The sequence below is a fragment of the Procambarus clarkii genome, chromosome 21 (assembly GCF_040958095.1).
Source record: "Procambarus clarkii isolate CNS0578487 chromosome 21, FALCON_Pclarkii_2.0, whole genome shotgun sequence".
NCBI lineage: Eukaryota > Metazoa > Arthropoda > Malacostraca > Decapoda > Cambaridae > Procambarus > Procambarus clarkii.
The window spans coordinates 18,673,821-18,701,534 of record NC_091170.1 but is presented as its reverse complement, the minus strand read 5'-3'; the positions used below and the strand labels follow the sequence as shown (position 1 = coordinate 18,701,534).

The 27,714-nt window shown below is 59.1% G+C and overlaps 1 protein-coding gene across 1 annotated transcript in view; it reads right to left on the bottom strand.

Annotated features, from left to right (window-relative positions):
- Window positions 1-27,714, bottom strand: part of LOC123760677 (polycystin family receptor for egg jelly) — a 467,012-nt gene that overhangs the window by 202,975 nt on the left and 236,323 nt on the right. Inside the window, 4 exon segments of the mRNA XM_069328534.1 lie at window positions 672-770; window positions 21,969-22,226; window positions 22,886-23,014; window positions 24,577-24,740. Coding sequence (XP_069184635.1) covers window positions 672-770; window positions 21,969-22,226; window positions 22,886-23,014; window positions 24,577-24,740 — 650 coding nt within the window.

Here is a 27,714-nt window from a genome sequence, read left to right as displayed (position 1 = left end):
ATGAAATTAATACCCTATTAATGCCACCTCTTGTTCTGTCTTGTGTTGATGAAATTAATACCCTATTAATGCCACCTCACCCCATCCACCTCACTCAAATGTAGATATAAACGAAACCAGAAGATGTGTAAGTTCTATTCAGTTGTGTATTTGTAAACTAAAAGTCATTGAAAATGTAATAAGTTTTACGAAACGCGCTCGTGTCGCGTCAGACTAGAAATAAAAATGAATTTTGGAGAATTGATTTTTGATTTACCCCCAACAGTGAAAAGAAATGTACGAAAGATTGAGAAAATTCGTGTTAGAATTATTAATCTTACTTTTTCGGTCATATTTAATAATATATGTCTACAGGAAAGACTGCTACCAAAATATACTAATATATATATATATATATATATATATATATATATATATATATATATATATATATATATATATATATATATATATATATATATATATATATATATATATATATATGTTCCCTTCTATGGACCAAATATATCACCAGCAGTGTTCTATAGTCTCATGTTGTTAAGGTGTCATCCTCCAGCCAAAACTACTGACCATACTGGTTGTCAAATGATGGTGGTGTTCTCAGCAGTAATATTGAGAGGCACATGCTCTAAGCACACAGCACTAAGCTCTGAGAACACTTGAGAACTTACCAGCCCCATGCCGCTGTTGACGGTGGCGATGTAAGTGACAGTCTGCACCAGGTCGTCAGGCGTCGGGGTGTCCAGCTTCAGCACCGCATCGCTTATGTTCTGTACAATACAAACACATAGTTAAAAACAATACGAATATTACCTAATATTTTTTTTAATAAATCATGTATTAAAAACTAACGTGACTGAGCCGCGAGCAGCCACGGGTGGAGACGTGTCACAAGGCGGCAAGAACACTCACTAGTAGCCACGGTGGATTCGTGTCACAAGGCAGCTAGTATACACACTAGCAGCCACGGTGAAGACGTGTCACAAGGCGGCTAGTATACACACTAGCAGCCACGGGTGGAGACGTGTCACAAGGCGGCAAGAACACTCACTAGTAGCCACGGTGGATTCGTGTCACAAGGCGGCTAGTATACCCACTAGCAGCCACGGTGAAGACGAGTCACAAGGCGGCTAGTATACACACTAGCAGCCACGGGTGGAGACGTGACACAAGGTGGCTAGTATACCCACTAGCAGCCACGGTGAAGACGAGTCACAAGGCGGCTAGTATACACACTAGCAGCCACGGGTGGAGACGTGGCACAAGGCGGCTAGTATACCCACTAGCAGCCACGGTGAAGACGAGTCACAAGGCGGCTAGTATACACACTAGCAGCCACGGGTGGAGACGTGACACAAGGTGGCTAGTATACCCACTAGCAGCCACGGTGAAGACGTGTCACCAAGCGGCTAGTATACACACTAGCAGCCACGGGTGGGGACGTGTCACAAGGTGGCTAGTATACCCACTAGCAGCCACGGGTGGAGACGAGTCACAAGGTGGCTAGTATACCCACTAGCAGCCACGGGTGGAGACGTGTCACCGGGCGGCTAGACATGACACAAGGCGGCTAGTATACCCACTAGCAGCCACGGGTGGAGACGTGACACAAGGCGGCTAGTATACCCACTAGCAGCCACGGGTGGAGACGTGACACAAGGTGGCTAGTATACCCACTAGCAGGCACGGTGGAGACGTGTCATGAGGCACTCACTCACCATTCTTGGGTGACGGTGGTGGGAGAGTGTTGGGTGACGGTGATGGGGGAGTGTTGGTTGACGGTGATGGAAGAGTGTTGGGTGACGGTGGTGGAAGAGTGTTGGGTGACGGTGGTGGGGGAGTGTTGGGTGACGGTGGTAGGAGAGTGTTGGTTGACGGTGGTGGGAGAGTGTTGGGTGACGGTGGTGGGGGAGTGTTGGGTGACGGTGGTGCGAGAGTGTTGGATGACGGTGGTGGGAGAGTGTTGGGTGACGGTGGTGGGGGGGAGTGTTGGGTGACGGTGGTGAGGGAGTGTTGGGTGACAGTGGTGGGGGGAGTGTTGGGTGACGGTGGTGGGGGGAGTGTTGGGTGACGGTGGTGGGGGAGTGTTGGGTGACGGTGGTGCGAGAGTGTTGGATGACGGTGGTGGGAGAGTGTTGGGTGACGGTGGTGGGGGGAGTGTTGGGTGACGGTGGTGAGGGAGTGTTGGGTGACGGTGGTGGGGAAGTGTTGGGTGACGGTGGTGGGGAAGTGTTGGGTGACGGAGGTGGGGGAGTGTTGGGTGACGGTGGTGGGGGAGTGTTGGGTGACGGTGGTGGGGAAGTGTTGGGTGACGGAGGTGGGGGAGTGTTGGTTGACGGTGGTGGGGAAGTGTTGGGTGACGGTGGTGGGGGAGTGTTGGTTGACGGTGGTGGGAGAGTGTTGGGTGACGGTGGTGGGGGAGTGTTGGGTGACGGTGGTGGGGGAGTGTTGGGTGACGGTGGTGGGGAAGTGTTGGGTGACGGAGGTGGGGGAGTGTTGGTTGACGGTGGTGGGGGAGTGTTGGGTGACGGTGGTGGGGGAGTGTTGGGTGACAGTGGTGGGAGAGTGTTGGGTGACGGTGGTGGGAGAGTGTTGAGTGACGGTGCTGGGAGAGTGTTGGGTGACGGAGATGGGGGAGTGTTGGGTGACGGTGGTGGGAGAGTGTTGGGTGACGGTGGTGGGGGAGTGTTGGGTGACGGTGGTGGGAGAGTGTTGGGTGACGGAGATGGGGGAGTGTTGGGTGACGGTGGTGGGAGAGTGTTGGGTGACGGAGATGGGGGAGTGTTGGGTGACGGTGGTGGGAGAGTGTTGGGTGACGGAGATGGGGGAGTGTTGGGTGACGGTGGTGGGGGAGTGTTCGGTGACAGTGGTGGGGAAGTGTTGGTTGACGGTGGTGGGGGAGTGTTGGGTGACGGTGGTGGGGGAGTGTTGGGTGACGGTGGTTAGGGAGTGTTGGGTGACAGTGGTGGGGGGAGTGTTGGGTGACAGTGGTGGGGGGAGTGTTGGGTGACGGTGATAGGGGAGTGTTGGGTGACGGTGGTGGGAGAGTGTTGGATGACGGTGGTGGGAGAGTGTTGGGTGACGGTGGTGGGAGAGTTTTGGGTGACGGTGGTGGGGGGAGTGTTGGGTGACGGTGGTGGGGGAGTGTTGGGTGACGGTGGTGGGGGAGTGTTGGTTGACGGTGGTGGGGAAGTGTTGGGTGACGGAGGTGGGGGAGTGTTGGGTGACGGTGGTGGGGGAGTGTTGGGTGACGGTGATGGGGGAGTGTTGGGTGATAGTGGTGGGAGAGTGTTGTGTGACAGTTGTGGGAGAGTGTTGGGTTGACGGTGGTGGAGGAGTGTTGGGTGACGGTGGTGGGGAAGTGTTGGTTGACGGTGGTGGAAGAGTGTTGGGTGACGGTGGTGGGGGAGTGTTGGTTGACGGTGGTGGGAGAGTTTTGGGTGACGGTGGTGGGGGGAGTGTTGGGTGACGGTGGTGGGGGAGTGTTGGGTGACGGTGGTCGGGGAGTGTTGGTTGACGGTGGTGAGGAAGTGTTGGGTGACGGAGGTGGGGGAGTGTTGGGTGACGGAGATGGGGGAGTGTTGGGTGACGGTGGTGGGGGAGTGTTGGGTGACGGTGGTGGGGGAGTATTGGGTGACGGTGGTGGGAGAGTGTTGGGTGACGGTGGTGGGAGAGTGTTGGGTGAATGTGGTGGGGGAGTGTTGGGTGACGGTGGTGGGAGAGTGTTGGGTGATGGTGGTGGGAGAGTGTTGGGTGACGGTGGTGGGGGAGTGTTGGGTGACAGTGGTGGGAGAGTGTTGTGTGACAGTTGTGGGGAAGTGTTGGGTGACGGTGGTGGGGGAGTGTTGGGTGACGGTGGTGGGAGAGTGTTGGGTGACGGTGGTGGGGGGAGTGTTGGGTGACGGTGGTGGGAGAGTGTTGGGTACGGTGGTGGGAGAGTGTTAGGTGATGGAGATGGGGGAGTGTTGGGTGACGGTAGTGGGGGAGTGTTGGGTGTCGGTGGTGGGGGAGTGTTGGGTGACGGTGGTGGTAGAGTGTTGGGTGACCGTGGTGGGGAAGTGTTGGGTGACGGTGGTGGGGGAGTGTTGGGTGACGGTGGTGGGAGAGTGTTGGGTGACGGTGGTGAGGCAGTGTTGGGTGAATGTGGTGGGGGAGTGTTGGGTGACGGTGGTGGGAGAGTGTTGGGTGACGGTGGTGGGAGAGTGTTGGGTGACGGTGGTGGGAGAGTGTTGGGTGACGGTGGTGGGAGAGTGTTGGGTGACGGTAGTGGGAGAGTGTTGGGTGAAGGTGGTGGAGGAGTGTTGGGTGACGGTGGTGAGAGAGTGTTGGGTGACGGTGGTGGGGGAGTGTTGGGTGACGGTGGTGGGGGAGTGTTGGGTGACGGTGGTGGGAGAGTGTTGGGTGACGGTGGTGGGAGAGTGTTGGATGACGGTGGTGGGGGAGTGTTGGGTGACGGTGGTGGGGGAGTGTTGGGTGACAGTGGTGGGGGATTGTTGGGTGACGGTGGTGAGGCAGTGTTGGGTGACGGTGGTGGGGGGAGTGTTGGGTGACGGTGGTGGGAGAGTGTTGGGTGACGGTGGTGGGAGAGTGTTGGATGACGGTGGTGGGGGAGTGTTGGGTGACGGTGGTGGGAGAGTGTTGGGTGACGGAGATGAGGGAGTGTTGGGTGACGGTAGTGGGGGAGTGTTGGGTGACGGTGGTGGGGGAGTGTTGGGTGACGGTGGTGGTAGAGTGTTGGGTGACCGTGGTGGGGAAGTGTTGGGTGACGGTGGTGGGGGAGTGTTGGGTGACGGTGGTGGGAGAGTGTTGGGTGACGGTGGTGAGGCAGTGTTGGGTGAATGTGGTGGGGGAGTGTTGGGTGACGGTGGTGGAGGAGTGTTGGGTGACGGTGGTGAGAGAGTGTTGGGTGACGGTGGTGGGAGAGTGTTGGTTGAAGGTGGTGGGGAAGTGTTGGTTGACCGTGGTGGGGGAGTGTTGGGTGACGGTGGTGGGGAAGTGTTGGTTGACGGTGGTGGGGGATTGTTGGGTGACGGTGGTGGGGGAGTGTTGGGTGACGGTGGTGGGGGAGTGTTCGGTGACGGTGGTTAGGGAGTGTTGGGTGACAGTGGTGGGGGAGTGTTGGGAGACGGTGGTGGGGAAGTGTTGGGTGACGGTGGTGGGCGAGTGTTGGGTGACGGTGGTTAGGGAGTGTTGGGTGACAGTGGTGGGGGAGTGTTGGGTGACGGTGATGGGGGAGTGTTGGGTGACAGTGGTGGGAGAGTGTTGGATGACGGTGGTGGGAGAGTGTTGGGTGACGGTGGTGGGGGAGTGTTGGGTGACGGTGGTGGGAGAGTGTTGGGTGACGGTGGTGGGGGAGCGTTGGGTGACGGTGGTGGGGGAGTGTTGGGTGACAGTGGTGGGAGAGTGTTGTGTGACAGTTGTGGGAGTGTTGGGTGACGGTGGTGGGAGAGTGTTAGGTGACGGAGATGGGGGAGTGTTGGGTGACGGTAGTGGGGGAGTGTTGGGTGACGGTGGTGGGGGAGTGTTGGGTGACGGTGGTGGTAGAGTGTTGGGTGACCGTGGTAGGGAAGTGTTGGGTGACGGTGGTGGGGGAGTGTTGGGTGACGGTGGTGGGGGAGTGTTGGGTGACGGTGGTGGGAGAGTGTTGGGTGACGGTGGTGGGGGAGTGTTGGGTGACGGTGGTGGGGGAGTGTTGGGTGACAGTGGTGGGGGAGTGTTGGGTGACGGTGGTGGTAGAGTGTTGGGTGACGGTGGTGGGAGAGTGTTGGGTGACGGTGGTGGGATAGTGTTGGATGACGGTGGTGGGAGAGTGTTGGGTGACGGTGGTGGGGGAGTGTTGGGTGACGGTGGTGGGAGAGTGTTGGGTGACGGTGGTGGGGGAGCGTTGGGTGACGGTGGTGGGGGAGTGTTGGGTGACAGTGGTGGGAGAGTGTTGTGTGACAGTTGTGGGAGTGTTGGGTGACGGTGGTGGGAGAGTGTTAGGTGACGGAGATGGGGGAGTGTTGGGTGACGGTAGTGGGGGAGTGTTGGGTGACGGTGGTGGGGGAGTGTTGGGTGACGGTGGTGGTAGAGTGTTGGGTGACCGTGGTGGGGAAGTGTTGGGTGACGGTGGTGGGGGAGTGTTGGGTGACGGTGGTGGGGGAGTGTTGGGTGACGGTGGTGGGAGAGTGTTGGGTGACGGTGGTGGGGGAGTGTTGGGTGACGGTGGTGGGAGAGTGTTGGGTGACGGTGGTGGGGGAGTGTTGGGTGACGGTGGTGGGAGAGTGTTGGGTGACGGTGGTGGGAGAGTGTTAGGTGACGGAGATGGGGGAGTGTTGGGTGACGGTAGTGGGGGAGTGTTGGGTGACGGTGGTGGGGGAGTGTTGGGTGACGGTGGTGGTAGAGTGTTAGGTGACCGTGGTGGGGAAGTGTTGGGTGACGGTGGTGGGGGAGTGTTGGGTGACGGTGGTGGGAGAGTGTTGGGTGACGGTGGTGAGGCAGTGTTGGGTGAATGTGGTGGGTGAGTGTTTTGTGACGGTGGTGGGAGAGTGTTGGGTGAAGGTGGTGGAGGAGTGTTGGGTGACGGTGGTGAGAGAGTGTTGGGTGACGGTGGTGGGAGAGTGTTGGGTGCCGGTGGTGGGGGAGTGTTGGGTGACGGTGGTGGGAGAGTGTTGGGTGCCGGTGGTGGGGGAGTGTTGGGTGACGGTGGTGGGGGAGTGTTGGGTGACGGTGATGGGGGAGTGTTCGGTGACGGTGGTGGGGGAGTGTTGGGTGACGGTGATGGGGGAGTGTTCGGTGACGGTGGTGGGGGAGTGTTGGGTGACGGTGGAGGGGGAGTGTTGGGTGACGGTGATGGGGGAGTGTTCGGTGACGGTGGTGGGGGAGTGTTGGGTGACGGTGGTGGGGGAGTGTTGGGTGACGGTGATGGGGGAGTGTTGGGTGACAGTGGTGGGGAAGTGTTGGGTGACGGTGGTGGGGGAGTGTTGGGTGACGGTGGTGTTGGAGTGTTGGGTGACGGTGGTGGGGGAGTGTTCGGTGACGGTGGTGGGGGAGTGTTGGGTGACAGTGGTGGGAAAGTGTTGGTTGACGGTGGTGGGGGAGTGTTGGGTGACGGTGGTTAGGGAGTGTTGGGTGACAGTGGTGGGGGGAGTGTTGGGTGACGGTGGTGGGGGGAGTGTTGAGTGACGGTGGTGGGGGAGTGTTGGGTGACGGTGGTGCGAGAGTGTTGGATGACGGTGGTGGGAGAGTGTTGGGTGACGGTGGTGGGGGGAGTGTTGGGTGACGGTGGTGAGGGAGTGTTGGGTGACGGTGGTGGGGAAGTGTTGGGTGACGGTGGTGGGGAAGTGTTGGGTGACGGAGGTGGGGGAGTGTTGGGTGACGGTGGTGGGGGAGTGTTGGGTGACGGTGGTGGGGAAGTGTTGGGTGACGGAGGTGGGGGAGTGTTGGTTGACGGTGGTGGGGGAGTGTTGGGTGACGGTGGTGGGGGAGTGTTGGTTGACGGTGGTGGGAGAGTGTTGGGTGACGGTGGTGGGGGAGTGTTGGGTGACGGTGGTGGGAGAGTGTTGGGTGACGGTGGTGGGAGAGTGTTGAGTGACGGTGGTGGGAGAGTGTTGGGTGACGGAGATGGGGGAGTGTTGGGTGACGGTGGTGGGAGAGTGTTGGGTGACGGTGGTGGGGGAGTGTTGGGTGACGGTGGTGGGGGAGTGTTGGGTGACGGTGGTGGGGAAGTGTTGGGTGACGGAGGTGGGGGAGTGTTGGTTGACGGTGGTGGGGAAGTGTTGGGTGACGGTGGTGGGGGAGTGTTGGTTGACGGTGGTGGGAGAGTGTTGGGTGACGGTGGTGGGGGAGTGTTGGGTGACGGTGGTGGGAGAGTGTTGGGTGACGGTGGTGGGAGAGTGTTGAGTGACGGTGGTGGGAGAGTGTTGGGTGACGGAGATGGGGGAGTGTTGGGTGACGGTGGTGGGAGAGTGTTGGGTGACGGTGGTGGGGGAGTGTTGGGTGACGGTGGTGGGGGAGTGTTGGGTGACGGTGGTGGGGAAGTGTTGGGTGACGGAGGTGGGGGAGTGTTGGTTGACGGTGGTGGGGGAGTGTTGGGTGACGGTGGTGGGGGAGTGTTAAGTGACAGTGGTGGGAGAGTGTTGGGTGACGGTGGTGGGAGAGTGTTGAGTGACGGTGGTGGGAGAGTGTTGGGTGACGGAGATGGGGGAGTGTTGGGTGACGGTGGTGGGAGAGTGTTGGGTGACGGTGGTGGGGGAGTGTTGGGTGACGGTGGTGGGAGAGAGTTGGGTGACGGAGATGGGGGAGTGTTGGGTGACGGTGGTGGGAGAGTGTTGGGTGAGGGAGATGGGGGAGTGTTGGGTGACGGTGGTGGGAGAGTGTTGGGTGACGGAGATGGGGGAGTGTTGGGTGACGGTGGTGGGGGAGTGTTGGGTGACGGTGGTGGGGGTGTTGTAATCCACAAGTTAGTAGGAATTATTAGCTAGAGGATCATTACTACAACACTTAACGAATGATGATTGAAAGTACATGTAAGTAGACAGACTATGGATCACATATCTAAGAAAGGTCAATGGATTAAGACCGAAGCTGTTTAGCCAAATTAATAATTCCTGGAAAGAGGAATTATTCTTCGTCAGGCTTCTAGGAACAAGATTACCGCTCTAGGGATAAGGTTAATCGGATTATACCTTCCTTGAGAGGAGTGGTGAAATGTTTGAGGCCATGGCTGACTGGAGGCAGTCTGATTGTGGAAGTTGAACTAGCAAGTCCTTTGGATCCCCGTTTGCGGCAGCAGCGAAGTGTAGCAGACAGCTATGCGAGAGCCTGATGTGATCTTAGTGACGAAGTTAAGTCTGCAGTATGTGAGTATTGAATGAAAGACTAACCGGGTGTGGAGCGTTGTAGTAATCATTCCGTATTAGGGACTTAGGCGGAAGTTACGAGTGTGTGTGGCGATCGCGGAGGTCAGGTGGTCTATGGGTATTGGAAGTGTATTGACCTAATAGAGTATGTTAACTAATATAGTATTATTTGTCAGAGTCTATTCTTTGTAATTAAATGACAAAACCCGACGGCCTTTAAATACCTTCCATATGTTCATTCATTGTGTTCCAGTACAAACCTAGTGGTACGCCTCAAGGGTCTGGTGTGTGTAGGAGTACACGGTGGTATCGCTGTGTTCGGAATGAACCGGGGTTAGCGTCACAACAGGGGGAGTGTTGGGTGACGGTGGTGGGAGAGTGTTGGGTGACGGAGATGGGGGAGTTTTGGGTGACGGTGGTGAGGCAGTGTTGGGTGACGGTGGTGGGGGGAGTGTTGGGTGACGGTGGTGGGAGAGTGTTGGGTGACGGTGGTGGGGGAGTGTTGGGTGACGGTGGTGGGAGAGTGTTGGGTGACGGTGGTGGGGGAGTGTTGGGTGACGGTGGTGGGGGAGTGTTGGGTGACGGTGGTGGGAGAGTGTAGTGTGACAGTTGTGGGAGTGTTGGGTGACGGTGGTGGGGGAGTGTTGGGTGACGGTGGTGGTAGAGTGTTGGGTGACCGTGGTGGGGAAGTGTTGGGTGACGGTGGTGGGAGAGTGTTGGGTGACGGTGGTGGGAGAGTGTTGGGTGACGGTGGTGAGGGAGTGTTGGGTGAATGTGGTGGGGGAGTGTTGGGTGACGGTGGTGGGAGAGTGTTGGGTGACGGTGGTGAGGGAGTGTTGGGTGAATGTGGTGGGGGAGTGTTGGGTGACGGTGGTGGGAGAGTGTTGGGTGAAGGTGGTGGAGGAGTGTTGGGTGACGGTGGTGAGAGAGTGTTGGGTGACGGTGGTGGGAGAGTGTTGGGTGACGGTGGTGGGGGAGTGTTGGGTGACGGTGGTGGGGGAGTGTTGGGTGACGGTGGTGGGAGAGTGTTGAGTGACGGTGGTGGGAGAGTGTTGGGTGACGGAGATGGGGGAGTGTTGGGTGACGGTGGTGGGAGAGTGTTGGGTGACGGTGGTGGGGGAGTGTTGGGTGACGGTGGTGGGGAGATGTTGGTTGACGGTGGTGGGGGAGTGTTGGGTGACGGTGGTGGGGGAGTGTTCGGTGACAGTGGTGGGGAAGTGTTGGTTGACGGTGGTGGGGGAGTGTTGGGTGACGGTGGTGGGGGAGTGTTGGGTGACGGTGGTTAGGGAGTGTTGGGTGACAGTGGTGGGGGGAGTGTTGGGTGACAGTGGTGGGGGGAGTGTTGGGTGACGGTGATGGGGGAGTGTTGGGTGACGGTGGTGGGAGAGTGTTGGATGACGGTGGTGGGAGAGTGTTGGGTGACGGTGGTGGGAGAGTTTTGGGTGACGGTGGTGGGGGGAGTGTTGGGTGACGGTGGTGGGGGAGTGTTGGGTGACGGTGGTGGGGGAGTGTTGGTTGACGGTGGTGGGGAAGTGTTGGGTGACGGAGGTGGGGGAGTGTTGGGTGACGGTGGTGGGGGAGTGTTGGGTGACGGTGATGGGGGAGTGTTGGGTGATAGTGGTGGGAGAGTGTTGTGTGACAGTTGTGGGAGGGTGTTGGGTTGACGGTGGTGGGGGAGTGTTGGGTGACGGTGGTGGGGAAGTGTTGGTTGACGGTGGTGGAAGAGTGTTGGGTGACGGTGGTGAGGGAGTGTTGGTTGACGGTGGTTGGAGAGTTTTGGGTGACGGTGGTGGGGGGAGTGTTGGGTGACGGTGGTGGGGGAGTGTTGGGTGACGGTGGTCGGGGAGTGTTGGTTGACGGTGGTGGGGAAGTGTTGGGTGACGGAGGTGGGGGAGTGTTGGGTGACGGAGATGGGGGAGTGTTGGGTGACGGTGGTGGGGGAGTGTTGGGTGACGGTGGTGGGGGAGTGTTGGGTGACGGTGGTGGGAGAGTGTTGGGTGACGGTGGTGGGAGAGTGTTGGGTGAATGTGGTGGGGGAGTGTTGGGTGACGGTGGTGGGAGAGTGTTGGGTGATGGTGGTGGGGGAGTGTTGGGTGACGGTGGTGGGGGAGTGTTGGGTGACAGTGGTGGGAGAGTGTTGTGTGACAGTTGTGGGGAAGTGTTGGGTGACGGTGGTGGGGGAGTGTTGGGTGACGGTGGTGGGAGAGTGTTGGGTGACGGTGGTGGGGGGAGTGTTGGGTGACGGTGGTGGGAGAGTGTTGGGTACGGTGGTGGGAGAGTGTTAGGTCACGGAGATGGGGGAGTGTTGGGTGACGGTAGTGGGGGAGTGTTGGGTGTCGGTGGTGGGGGAGTGTTGGGTGACGGTGGTGGTAGAGTGTTGAGTGACCGTGGTGGGGAAGTGTTGGGTGACGGTGGTGGGGGAGTGTTGGGTGACGGTGGTGGGAGAGTGTTGGGTGACGGTGGTGAGGCAGTGTTGGGTGAATGTGGTGGGGGAGTGTTGGGTGACGGTGGTGGGAGAGTGTTGGGTGACGGTGGTGGGAGAGTGTTGGGTGACGGTGGTGGGAGAGTGTTGGGTGACGGTGGTGGGAGAGTGTTGGGTGACGGTAGTGGGAGAGTGTTGGGTGAAGGTGGTGGAGGAGTGTTGGGTGACGGTGGTGAGAGAGTGTTGAGTGACGGTGGTGGGGGAGTGTTGGGTGACGGTGGTGGGGGAGTGTTGGGTGACGGTGGTGGGAGAGTGTTGGGTGACGGTGGTGGGAGAGTGTTGGATGACGGTGGTGGGGGAGTGTTGGGTGACGGTGGTGGGGGAGTGTTGGGTGACAGTGGTGGGGGATTGTTGGGTGACGGTGGTGAGGCAGTGTTGGGTGACGGTGGTGGGGGGAGTGTTGGGTGACGGTGGTGGGAGAGTGTTGGGTGACGGTGGTGGGAGAGTGTTGGATGACGGTGGTGGGGGAGTGTTGGGTGACGGTGGTGAGAGAGTGTTGGGTGACGGAGATGAGGGAGTGTTGGGTGACGGTAGTGGGGGAGTGTTGGGTGACGGTGGTGGGGGAGTGTTGGGTGACGGTGGTGGTAGAGTGTTGGGTGACCGTGGTGGGGAAGTGTTGGGTGACGGTGGTGGGGGAGTGTTGGGTGACGGTGGTGGGAGAGTGTTGGGTGACGGTGGTGAGGCAGTGTTGGGTGAATGTGGTGGGGGAGTGTTGGGTGACGGTGGTGGAGGAGTGTTGGGTGACGGTGGTGAGAGAGTGTTGGGTGACGGTGGTGAGAGAGTGTTGGTTGACGGTGGTGGGGAAGTGTTGGTTGACCGTGGTGGGGGAGTGTTGGGTGACGGTGGTGGGGAAGTGTTGGTTGACGGTGGTGGGGGATTGTTGGGTGACGGTGGTGGGGGAGTGTTGGGTGACGGTGGTGGGAGAGTGTTGGGTGACGGTGGTGGGAGAGTGTTAGGTGACGGAGATGGGGGAGTGTTGGGTGACGGTAGTGGGGGAGTGTTGGGTGACGGTGGTGGGGGAGTGTTGGGTGACGGTGGTGGTAGAGTGTTAGGTGACCGTGGTGGGGAAGTGTTGGGTGACGGTGGTGGGAGAGTGTTGGGTGACGGTGGTGGGAGAGTGTTGGGTGACGGTGGTGAGGCAGTGTTGGGTGAATGTGGTGGGTGAGTGTTTTGTGACGGTGGTGGGAGAGTGTTGGGTGAAGGTGGTGGAGTGATGGGTGACGGTGGTGAGAGAGTGTTGGGTGACGGTGGTGGGAGAGTGTTGGGTGCCGGTGGTGGGGGAGTGTTGGGTGACTGTGGTGGGAGAGTGTTGGGTGCCGGTGGTGGGGGAGTGTTGGGTGACGGTGGTGGGGGAGTGTTGGGTGACGGTGATGGGGGAGTGTTCGGTGACGGTGGTGGGGGAGTGTTGGGTGACGGTGGTGGGGGAGTGTTGGGTGACGGTGATGGGGGAGTGTTCGGTGACGGTGGTGGGGGAGTGTTGGGTGACGGTGGTGGGGGAGTGTTGGGTGACGGTGATGGGGGAGTGTTGGGTGACAGTGGTGGGGAAGTGTTGAGTGACGGTGGTGGGGGAGTGTTGGGTGACGGTGGTGTTGGAGTGTTGGGTGACGGTGGTGGGGAAGTGTTGGTTGACGGTGGTGGGAGAGTGTTGGGTGACGGTGGTGGGGGAGTGTTGGGTGAGGGTGATGGGGGAGTGTTGGGTGACGGTGGTGGGGAAATGATGGTTGACGGTGGTGGGGGAGTGTTGGGTGACGGTGGTGGGGGAGTGTTCGGTGACGGTGGTGGGGGAGTGTTGGGTGACAGTGGTGGGGAAGTGTTGGTTGACGGTGGTGGGAGAGTGTTGGGTGACGGTGGTGGGGGAGTGTTGGGTGACGGTGATGGGGGAGTGTTGGGTGACGGTGGTGGGAGAGTGTTGGGTGACGGTGGTGGGAGAGTGTTGGATGACGGTGGTGGGAGAGTGTTGGGTGACGGTGGTGGGGGAGTGTTGGGTGACGGTGGTGGGGAGATGTTGGTTGACGGTGGTGGGGGAGTGTTGGGTGACGGTGGTGGGGGAGTGTTCGGTGACAGTGGTGGGGAAGTGTTGGTTGACGGTGGTGGGGGAGTGTTGGGTGACGGTGGTGGGGGAGTGTTGGGTGACGGTGGTTAGGGAGTGTTGGGTGACAGTGGTGGGGGGAGTGTTGGGTGACAGTGGTGGGGGGAGTGTTGGGTGACGGTGATGGGGGAGTGTTGGGTGACGGGGGTGGGAGAGTGTTGGATGACGGTGGTGGGAGAGTGTTGGGTGACGGTGGTGGGAGAGTTTTGGGTGACGGTGGTGGGGGGAGTGTTGGGTGACGGTGGTGGGGGAGTGTTGGGTGACGGTGGTGGGGGAGTGTTGGTTGACGGTGGTGGGGAAGTGTTGGGTGACGGAGGTGGGGGAGTGTTGGGTGACGGTGGTGGGGGAGTGTTGGGTGACGGTGATGGGGGAGTGTTGGGTGATAGTGGTGGGAGAGTGTTGTGTGACAGTTGTGGGAGGGTGTTGGGTTGACGGTGGTGGGGGAGTGTTGGGTGACGGTGGTGGGGAAGTGTTGGTTGACGGTGGTGGAAGAGTGTTGGGTGACGGTGGTGAGGGAGTGTTGGTTGACGGTGGTTGGAGAGTTTTGGGTGACGGTGGTGGGGGGAGTGTTGGGTGACGGTGGTGGGGGAGTGTTGGGTGACGGTGGTCGGGGAGTGTTGGTTGACGGTGGTGGGGAAGTGTTGGGTGACGGAGGTGGGGGAGTGTTGGGTGACGGAGATGGGGGAGTGTTGGGTGACGGTGGTGGGGGAGTGTTGGGTGACGGTGGTGGGGGAGTGTTGGGTGACGGTGGTGGGAGAGTGTTGGGTGACGGTGGTGGGAGAGTGTTGGGTGAATGTGGTGGGGGAGTGTTGGGTGACGGTGGTGGGAGAGTGTTGGGTGATGGTGGTGGGGGAGTGTTGGGTGACGGTGGTGGGGGAGTGTTGGGTGACAGTGGTGGGAGAGTGTTGTGTGACAGTTGTGGGGAAGTGTTGGGTGACGGTGGTGGGGGAGTGTTGGGTGACGGTGGTGGGAGAGTGTTGGGTGACGGTGGTGGGGGGAGTGTTGGGTGACGGTGGTGGGAGAGTGTTGGGTACGGTGGTGGGAGAGTGTTAGGTCACGGAGATGGGGGAGTGTTGGGTGACGGTAGTGGGGGAGTGTTGGGTGTCGGTGGTGGGGGAGTGTTGGGTGACGGTGGTGGTAGAGTGTTGAGTGACCGTGGTGGGGAAGTGTTGGGTGACGGTGGTGGGGGAGTGTTGGGTGACGGTGGTGGGAGAGTGTTGGGTGACGGTGGTGAGGCAGTGTTGGGTGAATGTGGTGGGGGAGTGTTGGGTGACGGTGGTGGGAGAGTGTTGGGTGACGGTGGTGGGAGAGTGTTGGGTGACGGTGGTGGGAGAGTGTTGGGTGACGGTGGTGGGAGAGTGTTGGGTGACGGTAGTGGGAGAGTGTTGGGTGAAGGTGGTGGAGGAGTGTTGGGTGACGGTGGTGAGAGAGTGTTGAGTGACGGTGGTGGGGGAGTGTTGGGTGACGGTGGTGGGGGAGTGTTGGGTGACGGTGGTGGGAGAGTGTTGGGTGACGGTGGTGGGAGAGTGTTGGATGACGGTGGTGGGGGAGTGTTGGGTGACGGTGGTGGGGGAGTGTTGGGTGACAGTGGTGGGGGATTGTTGGGTGACGGTGGTGAGGCAGTGTTGGGTGACGGTGGTGGGGGGAGTGTTGGGTGACGGTGGTGGGAGAGTGTTGGGTGACGGTGGTGGGAGAGTGTTGGATGACGGTGGTGGGGGAGTGTTGGGTGACGGTGGTGAGAGAGTGTTGGGTGACGGAGATGAGGGAGTGTTGGGTGACGGTAGTGGGGGAGTGTTGGGTGACGGTGGTGGGGGAGTGTTGGGTGACGGTGGTGGTAGAGTGTTGGGTGACCGTGGTGGGGAAGTGTTGGGTGACGGTGGTGGGGGAGTGTTGGGTGACGGTGGTGGGAGAGTGTTGGGTGACGGTGGTGAGGCAGTGTTGGGTGAATGTGGTGGGGGAGTGTTGGGTGACGGTGGTGGAGGAGTGTTGGGTGACGGTGGTGAGAGAGTGTTGGGTGACGGTGGTGAGAGAGTGTTGGTTGACGGTGGTGGGGAAGTGTTGGTTGACCGTGGTGGGGGAGTGTTGGGTGACGGTGGTGGGGAAGTGTTGGTTGACGGTGGTGGGGGATTGTTGGGTGACGGTGGTGGGGGAGTGTTGGGTGACGGTGGTGGGAGAGTGTTGGGTGACGGTGGTGGGAGAGTGTTAGGTGACGGAGATGGGGGAGTGTTGGGTGACGGTAGTGGGGGAGTGTTGGGTGACGGTGGTGGGGGAGTGTTGGGTGACGGTGGTGGTAGAGTGTTAGGTGACCGTGGTGGGGAAGTGTTGGGTGACGGTGGTGGGAGAGTGTTGGGTGACGGTGGTGGGAGAGTGTTGGGTGACGGTGGTGAGGCAGTGTTGGGTGAATGTGGTGGGTGAGTGTTTTGTGACGGTGGTGGGAGAGTGTTGGGTGAAGGTGGTGGAGTGATGGGTGACGGTGGTGAGAGAGTGTTGGGTGACGGTGGTGGGAGAGTGTTGGGTGCCGGTGGTGGGGGAGTGTTGGGTGACTGTGGTGGGAGAGTGTTGGGTGCCGGTGGTGGGGGAGTGTTGGGTGACGGTGGTGGGGGAGTGTTGGGTGACGGTGATGGGGGAGTGTTCGGTGACGGTGGTGGGGGAGTGTTGGGTGACGGTGGTGGGGGAGTGTTGGGTGACGGTGATGGGGGAGTGTTCGGTGACGGTGGTGGGGGAGTGTTGGGTGACGGTGGTGGGGGAGAGTTGGGTGACGGTGATGGGGGAGTGTTGGGTGACAGTGGTGGGGAAGTGTTGAGTGACGGTGGTGGGGGAGTGTTGGGTGACGGTGGTGTTGGAGTGTTGGGTGACGGTGGTGGGGAAGTGTTGGTTGACGGTGGTGGGAGAGTGTTGGGTGACGGTGGTGGGGGAGTGTTGGGTGAGGGTGATGGGGGAGTGTTGGGTGACGGTGGTGGGGAAATGATGGTTGACGGTGGTGGGGGAGTGTTGGGTGACGGTGGTGGGGGAGTGTTCGGTGACGGTGGTGGGGGAGTGTTGGGTGACAGTGGTGGGGAAGTGTTGGTTGACGGTGGTGGGAGAGTGTTGGGTGACGGTGGTGGGGGAGTGTTGGGTGACGGTGATGGGGGAGTGTTGGGTGACGGTGGTGGGAGAGTGTTGGGTGACGGTGGTGGGAGAGTGTTGGATGACGGTGGTGGGAGAGTTTTTGGTGAAGGTGGTGGGGGGAGTGTTGGGTGACGGTGGTGGGAGAGTGTTGGGTGACGGTGGTGGGAGAGTTTTGGGTGACGGTGGTGGGGGGAGTGTTGGGTGACGGTGGTGGGGGAGTGTTGGATGACGGTGGTAGGGGAGTGTTGGGTGACGGTGGTGGGGGAGTGTTGGGTGACGGTGGTGGGGGAGTGTTGGGTGACGGTGGTTAGGGAGTGTTGGGTGACAGTGGTCGGGGAGTGTTGGGTGACGGTGATGGGGGAGTGTTGGGTGACAGTGGTGGGGGGAGTGTTGGGTGACAGTGGTGGGGGGAGTGTTGGGTGACGGTGATGGGGGAGTGTTGGGTGACGGTGGTGGGAGAGTGTTGGATGACGGTGGTGGGAGAGTGTTGGGTGACGGTGGTGGGAGAGTTTTGGGTGACGGTGGTGGGGGGAGTGTTGGGTGACGGTGGTGGGGGAGTGTTGGGTGACGGTGGGGGGGGAGTGTTGGTTGACGGTGGTGGGAGAGTGTTGGGTGACGGTGGTGGGGGAGTGTTGGGTGACGGTGGTGGGGGAGTGTTGGGTGACGGTGATGGGGGAGTGTTGGGTGATAGTGGTGGGAGAGTGTTGTGTGACAGTTGTGGGAGGGTGTTGGGTTGACGGTGGTGGGGGAGTGTTGGGTGACGGTGGTGGGGAAGTGTTGGTTGACGGTGGTGGAAGAGTGTTGGGTGACGGTGGTGAGGGAGTGTTGGTTGACGGTGGTTGGAGAGTTTTGGGTGACGGTGGTGGGGGGAGTGTTGGGTGACGGTGGTGGGGGAGTGTTGGGTGACGGTGGTCGGGGAGTGTTGGTTGACGGTGGTGGGGAAGTGTTGGGTGACGGAGGTGGGGGAGTGTTGGGTGACGGAGATGGGGGAGTGTTGGGTGACGGTGGTGGGGGAGTGTTGGGTGACGGTGGTGGGGGAGTGTTGGGTGACGGTGGTGGGAGAGTGTTGGGTGACGGTGGTGGGAGAGTGTTGGGTGAATGTGGTGGGGGAGTGTTGGGTGACGGTGGTGGGAGAGTGTTGGGTGATGGTGGTGGGGGAGTGTTGGGTGACGGTGGTGGGGGAGTGTTGGGTGACAGTGGTGGGAGAGTGTTGTGTGACAGTTGTGGGGAAGTGTTGGGTGACGGTGGTGGGGGAGTGTTGGGTGACGGTGGTGGGAGAGTGTTGGGTGACGGTGGTGGGGGGAGTGTTGGGTGACGGTGGTGGGAGAGTGTTGGGTACGGTGGTGGGAGAGTGTTAGGTCACGGAGATGGGGGAGTGTTGGGTGACGGTAGTGGGGGAGTGTTGGGTGTCGGTGGTGGGGGAGTGTTGGGTGACGGTGGTGGTAGAGTGTTGAGTGACCGTGGTGGGGAAGTGTTGGGTGACGGTGGTGGGGGAGTGTTGGGTGACGGTGGTGGGAGAGTGTTGGGTGACGGTGGTGAGGCAGTGTTGGGTGAATGTGGTGGGGGAGTGTTGGGTGACGGTGGTGGGAGAGTGTTGGGTGACGGTGGTGGGAGAGTGTTGGGTGACGGTGGTGGGAGAGTGTTGGGTGACGGTGGTGGGAGAGTGTTGGGTGACGGTAGTGGGAGAGTGTTGGGTGAAGGTGGTGGAGGAGTGTTGGGTGACGGTGGTGAGAGAGTGTTGAGTGACGGTGGTGGGGGAGTGTTGGGTGACGGTGGTGGGGGAGTGTTGGGTGACGGTGGTGGGAGAGTGTTGGGTGACGGTGGTGGGAGAGTGTTGGATGACGGTGGTGGGGGAGTGTTGGGTGACGGTGGTGGGGGAGTGTTGGGTGACAGTGGTGGGGGATTGTTGGGTGACGGTGGTGAGGCAGTGTTGGGTGACGGTGGTGGGGGGAGTGTTGGGTGACGGTGGTGGGAGAGTGTTGGGTGACGGTGGTGGGAGAGTGTTGGATGACGGTGGTGGGGGAGTGTTGGGTGACGGTGGTGAGAGAGTGTTGGGTGACGGAGATGAGGGAGTGTTGGGTGACGGTAGTGGGGGAGTGTTGGGTGACGGTGGTGGGGGAGTGTTGGGTGACGGTGGTGGTAGAGTGTTGGGTGACCGTGGTGGGGAAGTGTTGGGTGACGGTGGTGGGGGAGTGTTGGGTGACGGTGGTGGGAGAGTGTTGGGTGACGGTGGTGAGGCAGTGTTGGGTGAATGTGGTGGGGGAGTGTTGGGTGACGGTGGTGGAGGAGTGTTGGGTGACGGTGGTGAGAGAGTGTTGGGTGACGGTGGTGGGAGAGTGTTGGTTGACGGTGGTGGGGAAGTGTTGGTTGACCGTGGTGGGGGAGTGTTGGGTGACGGTGGTGGGGAAGTGTTGGTTGACGGTGGTGGGGGATTGTTGGGTGACGGTGGTGGGGGAGTGTTGGGTGACGGTGGTGGGAGAGTGTTGGGTGACGGTGGTGGGAGAGTGTTAGGTGACGGAGATGGGGGAGTGTTGGGTGACGGTAGTGGGGGAGTGTTGGGTGACGGTGGTGGGGGAGTGTTGGGTGACGGTGGTGGTAGAGTGTTAGGTGACCGTGGTGGGGAAGTGTTGGGTGACGGTGGTGGGAGAGTGTTGGGTGACGGTGGTGGGAGAGTGTTGGGTGACGGTGGTGAGGCAGTGTTGGGTGAATGTGGTGGGTGAGTGTTTTGTGACGGTGGTGGGAGAGTGTTGGGTGAAGGTGGTGGAGGAGTGATGGGTGACGGTGGTGAGAGAGTGTTGGGTGACGGTGGTGGGAGAGTGTTGGGTGCCGGTGGTGGGGGAGTGTTGGGTGACTGTGGTGGGAGAGTGTTGGGTGCCGGTGGTGGGGGAGTGTTGGGTGACGGTGGTGGGGGAGTGTTGGGTGACGGTGATGGGGGAGTGTTCGGTGACGGTGGTGGGGGAGTGTTGGGTGACGGTGGTGGGGGAGTGTTGGGTGACGGTGATGGGGGAGTGTTCGGTGACGGTGGTGGGGGAGTGTTGGGTGACGGTGGTGGGGGAGTGTTGGGTGACGGTGATGGGGGAGTGTTCGGTGACGGTGGTGGGGGAGTGTTGGGTGACGGTGGTGGGGGAGAGTTGGGTGACGGTGATGGGGGAGTGTTGGGTGACAGTGGTGGGGAAGTGTTGAGTGACGGTGGTGGGGGAGTGTTGGGTGACGGTGGTGTTGGAGTGTTGGGTGACGGTGGTGGGGAAGTGTTGGTTGACGGTGGTGGGAGAGTGTTGGGTGACGGTGGTGGGGGAGTGTTGGGTGAGGGTGATGGGGGAGTGTTGGGTGACGGTGGTGGGGAAATGTTGGTTGACGGTGGTGGGGGAGTGTTGGGTGACGGTGGTGGGGGAGTGTTCGGTGACGGTGGTGGGGGAGTGTTGGGTGACAGTGGTGGGGAAGTGTTGGTTGACGGTGGTGGGAGAGTGTTGGGTGACGGTGGTGGGGGAGTGTTGGGTGACGGTGGTGGGGGAGTGTTGGGTGACGGTGGTGGGAGAGTGTTGGGTGACGGTGGTGGGAGAGTGTTGGATGACGGTGGTGGGAGAGTTTTTGGTGAAGGTGGTGGGGGGAGTGTTGGGTGACGGTGGTGGGAGAGTGTTGGGTGACGGTGGTGGGAGAGTTTTGGGTGACGGTGGTGGGGGGAGTGTTGGGTGACGGTGGTGGGGGAGTGTTGGATGACGGTGGTAGGGGAGTGTTGGGTGACGGTGGTGGGGGAGTGTTGGGTGACGGTGGTGGGGGAGTGTTGGGTGACGGTGGTTAGGGAGTGTTGGGTGACAGTGGTCGGGGAGTGTTGGGTGACGGTGATGGGGGAGTGTTGGGTGACGGTGGTGGGGGAGTGTTGGGTGACGGTGGTGGGGGAGTGTTGGGTGACGGTGATGGGGGAGTGTTGGGTGACGGTGGTGGGAGAGTGTTGGATGACGGTGTTGGGTGACGGTGGTGGAGGAGTGTTGGGTGACGGTGGTGGGGGAGTGTTGGGTGACGGTGATGGGGGAGTGCTGGGTGACGGTGGTGGGGGAGTGTCGGTTGACGGTGATGGGGGAGTGTTGGTTGACGGTGGTGGGGGAGTGTTGGGTGACGGTGGTGGGAGAGTGTTGGGTGACGGTGGTAGGGGAGTTTTGGGTGACGGTGATGGTGGAGTGTTGGGTGACGGTGGTGGGGGAATGTCGGTTGACGGTGATGGGGGAGTGTTGGTTGACGGTGGTGGGGGAGTGCTGGGTGACGGTGGTGGGAGAGTGTTGGGTGACGGTGGTAGGGGAGTTTTGGGTTACGGTGGTGGGGGAATGTTGGGTGACGATGATGGGGCAGTGTTGGGTGACGGTGGTGGGAGTGTTGGATGACGGTGATGGGGGAGTGTTGGGTAACGGTGGTGGAGGAATGTTGGGTGACGGTGATGGGGGAGTGTTGGGTGACGGTGGTGGGGGAGTGTTGGGTGACGGTGGTGGGGGAATGTTGGGTGACGGTGATGGGGGAGTGTTGGTTGACGGTGATGGGGGAGTGTTGGGTGACGGTGGTAGGAGAGTGTTGGGTGACGGTGGTGGGATTGTGTTGGATGACGGTGATGGGGGAGTGTTGGGTGACTGTGGTGGGAGAGAGTTGGGTGACGGTGGTGGGGGAGTGTTGGGTGACTGTAATGGGGGAGTGTTGGGTGACGGTGGTGGGGGGAGTGTTGGTTGACGGTGGTGGGGGAGTGTTGGTTGACTGTGGTGGGAGAGTGTTGGGTGACGGTGGTGGGGGAGTGTTGGGTGACTGTGATGGGGGAGTGTTGGGTGACGGTGGTGGGGGGAGTGTTGGTTGACGGTGGTGGGGGAGTGTTGGGTGACGGTGGTGGGAGAGTGTTGGGTGACGGTGGTGGGAGAGTGTTGGGTGACGGTGGTGGGAGAGTGTTGGTTGACGGTGGTGGGGGAGTGTTGGTTGACGGTGGTGGGGGAGTGTTGGGTGACGGTGGTGGGAGAGTGTTGGGTGACGGTGGTGGGGGAGTGTTGGGTGACGGTGGTGGGAGAGTGTTGGGTGACGGTGGTGGGGGAGTGTTGGGTGACGGTGGTGGGAGAGTGTTGGGTGACGGTGGTGGGGGAGTGTTGGGTGACGGTGGTGGGAGAGTGTTGGGTGACGGTGGTGGGGGAGTGTTGGGTGACGGTGGTGGGGGAGTGTTGGGTGACGGTGGTGGGGGAGTGTTGGGTGACGGTGGTGGGGGAGTGTTGGGTGACGGTGGTGGGGGAGTGTTGGGTGACGGTGGTGGGGGGAGGAGAAAGCAGTCAGATAAAATCAAGTCGAAGACACTAATTAGATCTGACGTGGCAGTTGAAATGGTGTAAACCTTTTCATCTGCTTTGTCTACATCTACAGGTGGAAACCCGCATGATAAACGAAGATGGTGAGATTTATAGTCTATTACTATCACTATCAGCATCACCTGAGATATCTGCAAGATCTTATCTCTTGCTCTTGTGTCAATGGTGAGGATGGTGACGTCGTCCTTGGAGGCGTGGTTGAGTATGGAGGCCATGATCCCGGCAGCAATGTTCACGTTGCTCATGGAGTCAAAGTTGGTGGTGTCCTGGATGGCAGAGAGGATGTCGTTGATCATGGCTGCCCTGGCCGCCACGCGGGTGTTGATCTCGTCCTGCGTCAGGCCCTGCACGCTGGCTGCGTCCACAGCCATCCACGGCGCCTGTCACACAGTAGCAGTGTAAATGTCTATTTACCTTCTGTTTATTTGTAAATGTCTATTCAGTGGAGTGTGAATTTGTATTTTTCAACGTTTTATGTAATTATTTTAATATTTTAACGCATTGTGTAAGAGTCACATGTCCGTTAAGTATTTAGAACTTTATATTATTTTACAAATAAACATAACGAACACGGAAAATTTTGTGCGATTTTCTCAAATCGGAAGTCAAGATGAAGCCTTCACAGCCGTGACGCTCAGTAATATTAAATAACTCAGAAAGCCTTTATTATGATAAAGAAAGTCTCTTTTCATTTAAAACAAACGTTTTATATACGTTGTGAATGTATAACCAATTTGTGTTTGTTTATTTCTCTACATAAATTTTGCACATACATGTGTGGCTATTATTCTACTATTATTACAAGTGGAGAGAGAGAGAGAGAGAGAGAGAGAGAGAGAGAGAGAGAGAGAGAGAGAGAGAGAGAGAGAGAGAGAGAGAGAGAGAGAGAGAGAGAGAGAGAGAGAGAGAGAGAGAGACAGACAGAGAGAGAGAGAGAGAAAGACAGAAAGACAGAAAGACAGACAGACAGACAGACAGACAGACAGACAGACAGACAGACAGACAGACAGACAGACAGACAGACAGACAGATATATCACCTGGTCCGCCACTCGGGACTGGGCGAGTAGCACCATATTGAGCAGCTGGGTGTCCCCGGAGCCCTTCAGCATGGCTATCAGACCCGGGATGTTGGCGGCGTCAAGCGCAGCTTTGGAGGGCATCAGCACCTGGTGAAGGACCACACTTGTCATCACAACCCTCATGTTGTATGTTGTTACCACACACTAGTATGTTGTTACCACACACTAGTATGTTGTTACCACACACTAGTATGTTGTATGTTGTTACCACACACTAGTATATTGTGTGTTGTTACCACACACCAGTATGTTGTATGTTGTTACCACACACCAGTATGTTGTATGTTGTTACCACACACCAGTATGTTGTATGTTGTTACCACACACTAGTATGTTGTATGTTGTTACCACACACTAGTATGTTATGTGTTGTTACCACACACCAGTATGTTGTATGTTGTTACCACACACCAGTATGCTGTATGTTGTTACCACACGCCAGTATGTTGTATGTTGTTACCACACACCAGTATGCTGTATGTTGTTACCACACGCCAGTATGTTGTATGTTGTTACCACACACCAGTATGCTGTATGTTGTTACCACACGCCAGTATGTTGTATGTTGTTACCACACACCAGTATGCTGTATGTTGTTACCACACGCCAGTATGTTGTATGTTGTTACCACACACCAGTATGTTGTATGTTGGTACCAGATACTTGTATATTGTCACCAGACATTTGCCATATCCAAAGTAACACTACACCCACACCAGCCGGTGGGTGCCATAATGTTGTGGTGGTGGGTGCCATACTGTTGTGGTGGTGGTGGGTGCCATAATGTTGTGGTGGGTGCCGTACTGTTGTGGTGGTGGGTGCCGTACTGTTGTGGTGGTGGGTGCCGTACTGTTGTGGTGGTGGGTGCCATACTGTCGTAGTGGTGGTGGGTGCCATACTGTTGAGGTGGTGGTGGGTGCCATACTGTTGAGGTGGTGGTGGGTTCCATACTGTTGAGGTGGTGGTGGGTTCCATACTGTTGAGGTGGTGGTGGGTGCCATACTGTTGTGGTGGTGGGTGCCATACTGTTGAGGTGGTGGTGGGTGCCATACTGTTGAGGTGGTGGTGGGTGCTACACTGTTGTGATGGTGGGTGCCATACTGTTGTGGTGGTGGTGGGTGCCGTACTGTTGAGGTGGTGGTGGGTGCCGTACTATTGTGTTGGTGGTGGGTGCCATACTGTTGTGGTGGTGGGCGACATACTGTTGTGTGGTGGTGGGTGCCATACTGTTATTGTGGTGGTGGGTGCCATACTGTTATTGTGGTGGTGTGTGCCATACTGTTATTGTAGTGGTGGGTGCCATACTGTTGCGGTGGTGGGTGCAGTACTGTTGTTGTGGTGGTGGGTGCCATTCTGTTATTGTAGTGGTGGGTGCCATACTGTTGTGGTGGTGGGTGCCATACTGTTGTGGTGGTGGGTGCCATACTGTTGTGGTGGTGGGTGCCGTACTGTTGTTGTGGTAGTGGGTGCCATACTGTTGTGGTGGTGGTGGGTGCCATTCTGTTATTGTGGTGGTGTGTGCCATACTGTTATTGTAGTGGTGGGTGCCATACTGTTATTGTAGTGGTGGGTGCCATACTGGTGTGTGGTTGTTTTAGATGTCATATAGTGGCAGTAGCCTTGACGTAGATAAAGGTTCGCCAGCTTACCTCAATAGTGCCAGTATTGACGTAGGTGAAGGCTCCCCACTCGTCGAATATTTGGACCATGATGGTGAAGGTCCCCGGAGGGAGCACCAGAGGTTCCACCTGGGGAGGAGTTCCCCCGTGCCTCATGTCCAGCAGGGTAGTTATGGCGCCGTCAACACCCACTACTGCAACACAAACATTTCCTTCACAACTGTAGTGCAACACAAACTTTCATTGATAAATATTACCTTAACACAAATCTTCCTAATGAACGATATTGCAACACGAAACTTGTTAGAGAACGTTACAGCAAAGCAAACATTTATTGAGACATTGCTATAAAACAAAGCTTCCATAAGATAACTTTTTTTTTATATAAGTGTTCTTACATTCTTGTACATCCACTAACACGCGTAGCGTTTAGGGCAAGTCCTTAATCCTAATTTTCCCTGGAATACGTTCCGCCAAATCATTTTAGAACCAGGTATTCATTTTACTGTTGGGTAAACAGAGGCTACAGTTAAGGAGTGATGCCCAGTAAATTCTCCCCGGCCTGGACACGAACCCATGCCAGAGTGCTCGCGAAACGACTGGCGAGTGTGTTACCACTACGCCATGTGTGCTGCCCAGTCACTGGACGGGGCAGTCGTCGCGATTGGCCTCCTCAGCTTGGCACTGCGTGAGGGAGGGTCACTGTTGGTGGTGTGGTGTGCCACCTGGCCGGTGTGTGCCACCTTGCCCGGTGTGTGCCACCTGGCCGGTGTGCGCCACCTTGCCCGGTGTGTGCCACCTGGCCGGTGTGTGCCACCTGGCCGGTGTGCGCCACCTTGCCCGGTGTGTGCCACCTGGCCGGTGTGCGCCACCTTGCCCGGTGTGTGCCACCTGGCCGGTGTGCGCCACCTGGCCGGTGTGTGCCACCTGGCCGGTGTGCGCCACCTGGCCGGTGTGTGCCACCTGGCCGGTGTGCGCCACCAGGCCGGTGTGTGCCACCTGGCCGGTGTGCGCCACCTGGCCGGTGTGTGCCACCTGGCCGGTGTGTGCCAGCTGGCCGGTGTGCGCCACCTGGCCGGTGTGCGCCACCTGGCCGGTGTGTGCCACCTGGCCGGTGTGTGCCACCTGGCCGGTGTGTGCCAGCTGGCCGGTGTGCGCCACCTGGCCGGTGTGTGCCACCTGGCCGGTGTGTGCCACCTGGCCGGTGTGTGCCACCTGGCCGGTGTGTGCCACCTGGCCGGTGTGTGCCACCTGGCCGGTGTGTGCCAGCTGGCCGGTGTGTGCCACCTGGCCGGTGTGTGCCACCTGGCCGGTGTGTGCCACCTGGCCGGTGTGTGCCAGCTGGCCGGTGTGTGCCACCTGGCCGGTGTGTGCCACCTGGCCGGTGTGTGCCACCTGGCCGGTGTGTGCCAGCTGGCCGGTGTGTGCCACCTGGCCGGTGTGCGCCACCTGGCCGGTGTGCGCCACCTGGCCGGTGTGCGCCACCTGGCCGGTGTGCGCCACCTGGCCGGTGTGCGCCACCTGGCCGGTGTGCGCCACCTGGCCGGTGTGCGCCACCTGGCCGGTGTGCGCCACCTGGCCTGTGTGCGCCACCTGGCCGGTGTGCGCCACCTGGCCGGTGTGCACCACCTGGCCTGTGTGCGCCACCTGGCCGGTGTGCGCCACCTGGCCGGTGTGCGCCACCTGGCCTGTGTGCGCCACCTGGCCTGTGTGCGCCACCTGGCCGGTGTGCACCACCTGGCCTGTGTGCGCCACCTGGCCTGTGTGCGCCACCTGGCCGGTGTGCGCCACCTGGCCTGTGTGCGCCAGCTGGCCGGTGTGCGCCACCTGGCCGGTGTGCGCCAGCTGGCCTGTGTGCGCCAGCTGGCCGGTGTGCGCCACCTGGCCGGTGTGCGCCACCTGGCCGGTGTGCGCCACCTGGCCGGTGTGCGCCAGCTGGCCTGTGTGCGCCAGCTGGCCTGTGTGCGCCAGCTGGCCGGTGTGCGCCACCTGGCCGGTGTGCGCCACCTGGCCGGTGTGCGCCACCTGGCCGGTGTGCGCCACCTGGCCTGTGTGCGCCAGCTGGCCGGTGTGCGCCACCTGGCCGGTGTGCGCCACCTGGCCTGTGTGCGCCACCTGGCCGGTGTGCGCCACCTGGCCTGTGTGCGCCACCTGGCCGGTGTGCGCCACCTGGCCTGTGTGCGCCAGCTGGCCGGTGTGTGCCACCTGGCCGGTGTGCGCCACCTGGCCGGTGTGCGCCACCTGGCCTGTGTGCGCCACCTGGCCTGTGTGCGCCACCTGGCCGGTGTGCGCCACCTGGCCGGTGTGCGCCACCTGGCTGGTGTGCGCCACCTGGCCGGTGTGCGCCACCTGGCCGGTGTGCGACGGCTAGCGGGTTGGCAGCGCTTAGTGCCCCGATTCGCCGCATCGATACTGTGGGGCTTGACTTCACTGCACCTGTGGATTGGGCTGTGGTGGAGATTGCGCTCCTGGACGTTTTGAAGGTGGATGTCGTCGATCTTCAGGGCCTAGAGAAATTATCGCCTAAACGTGGGGCGATGTAGTTTGCCACGTCATCTGTGTTCATGGATTTTGTACGCCACTGTGTTGGCAGGTCGTTTCCGCTTCCTGGTTCCGCAGTGTCAATGACAGTCTCGGATCCGTGGGGCCCGTTGACGTTTGTGAGTGTGCACGGTGTGCCACTAGACTTCCCTGAGCAGGTGCTGTGTACGAGTTTTGCCTGGTATGGTAAGGGTGTGTCGCATCGTGTCAACTGTTTACGTTCTGGGCGGCTGAAGGGTCTCAGTCTTGGTGTCTTGGTTTGAGACTGTCCACTACCTTTCCTACCAGGTTCGGTTCCCCGGTTACTCCATGCGAGTCAGGCCCAGCTGCGTACCTGCTTCTGGTGTGGTAAGGCGGGCCCCGTCGTGGCCGAATGCCGCGTTGATACGACTAGATAGAGAGCCACATGAAAGATTGAGTTCATGTGGCACTGAATCAAAAGCTTTGCTAAAGTCAAGGTACATTACATCACAAACCTTACCACTGTCAACTGCCTCAACTATGCTGGAAGAAAATTATATCAAATTTGTTAATTTAAACATGAACGGTTGTAAAACCATGTTGTGAATCATTTATTAATTTATGTTTTTAAAGATGAAGACGAATGGTATTTTGCAATTATCGATT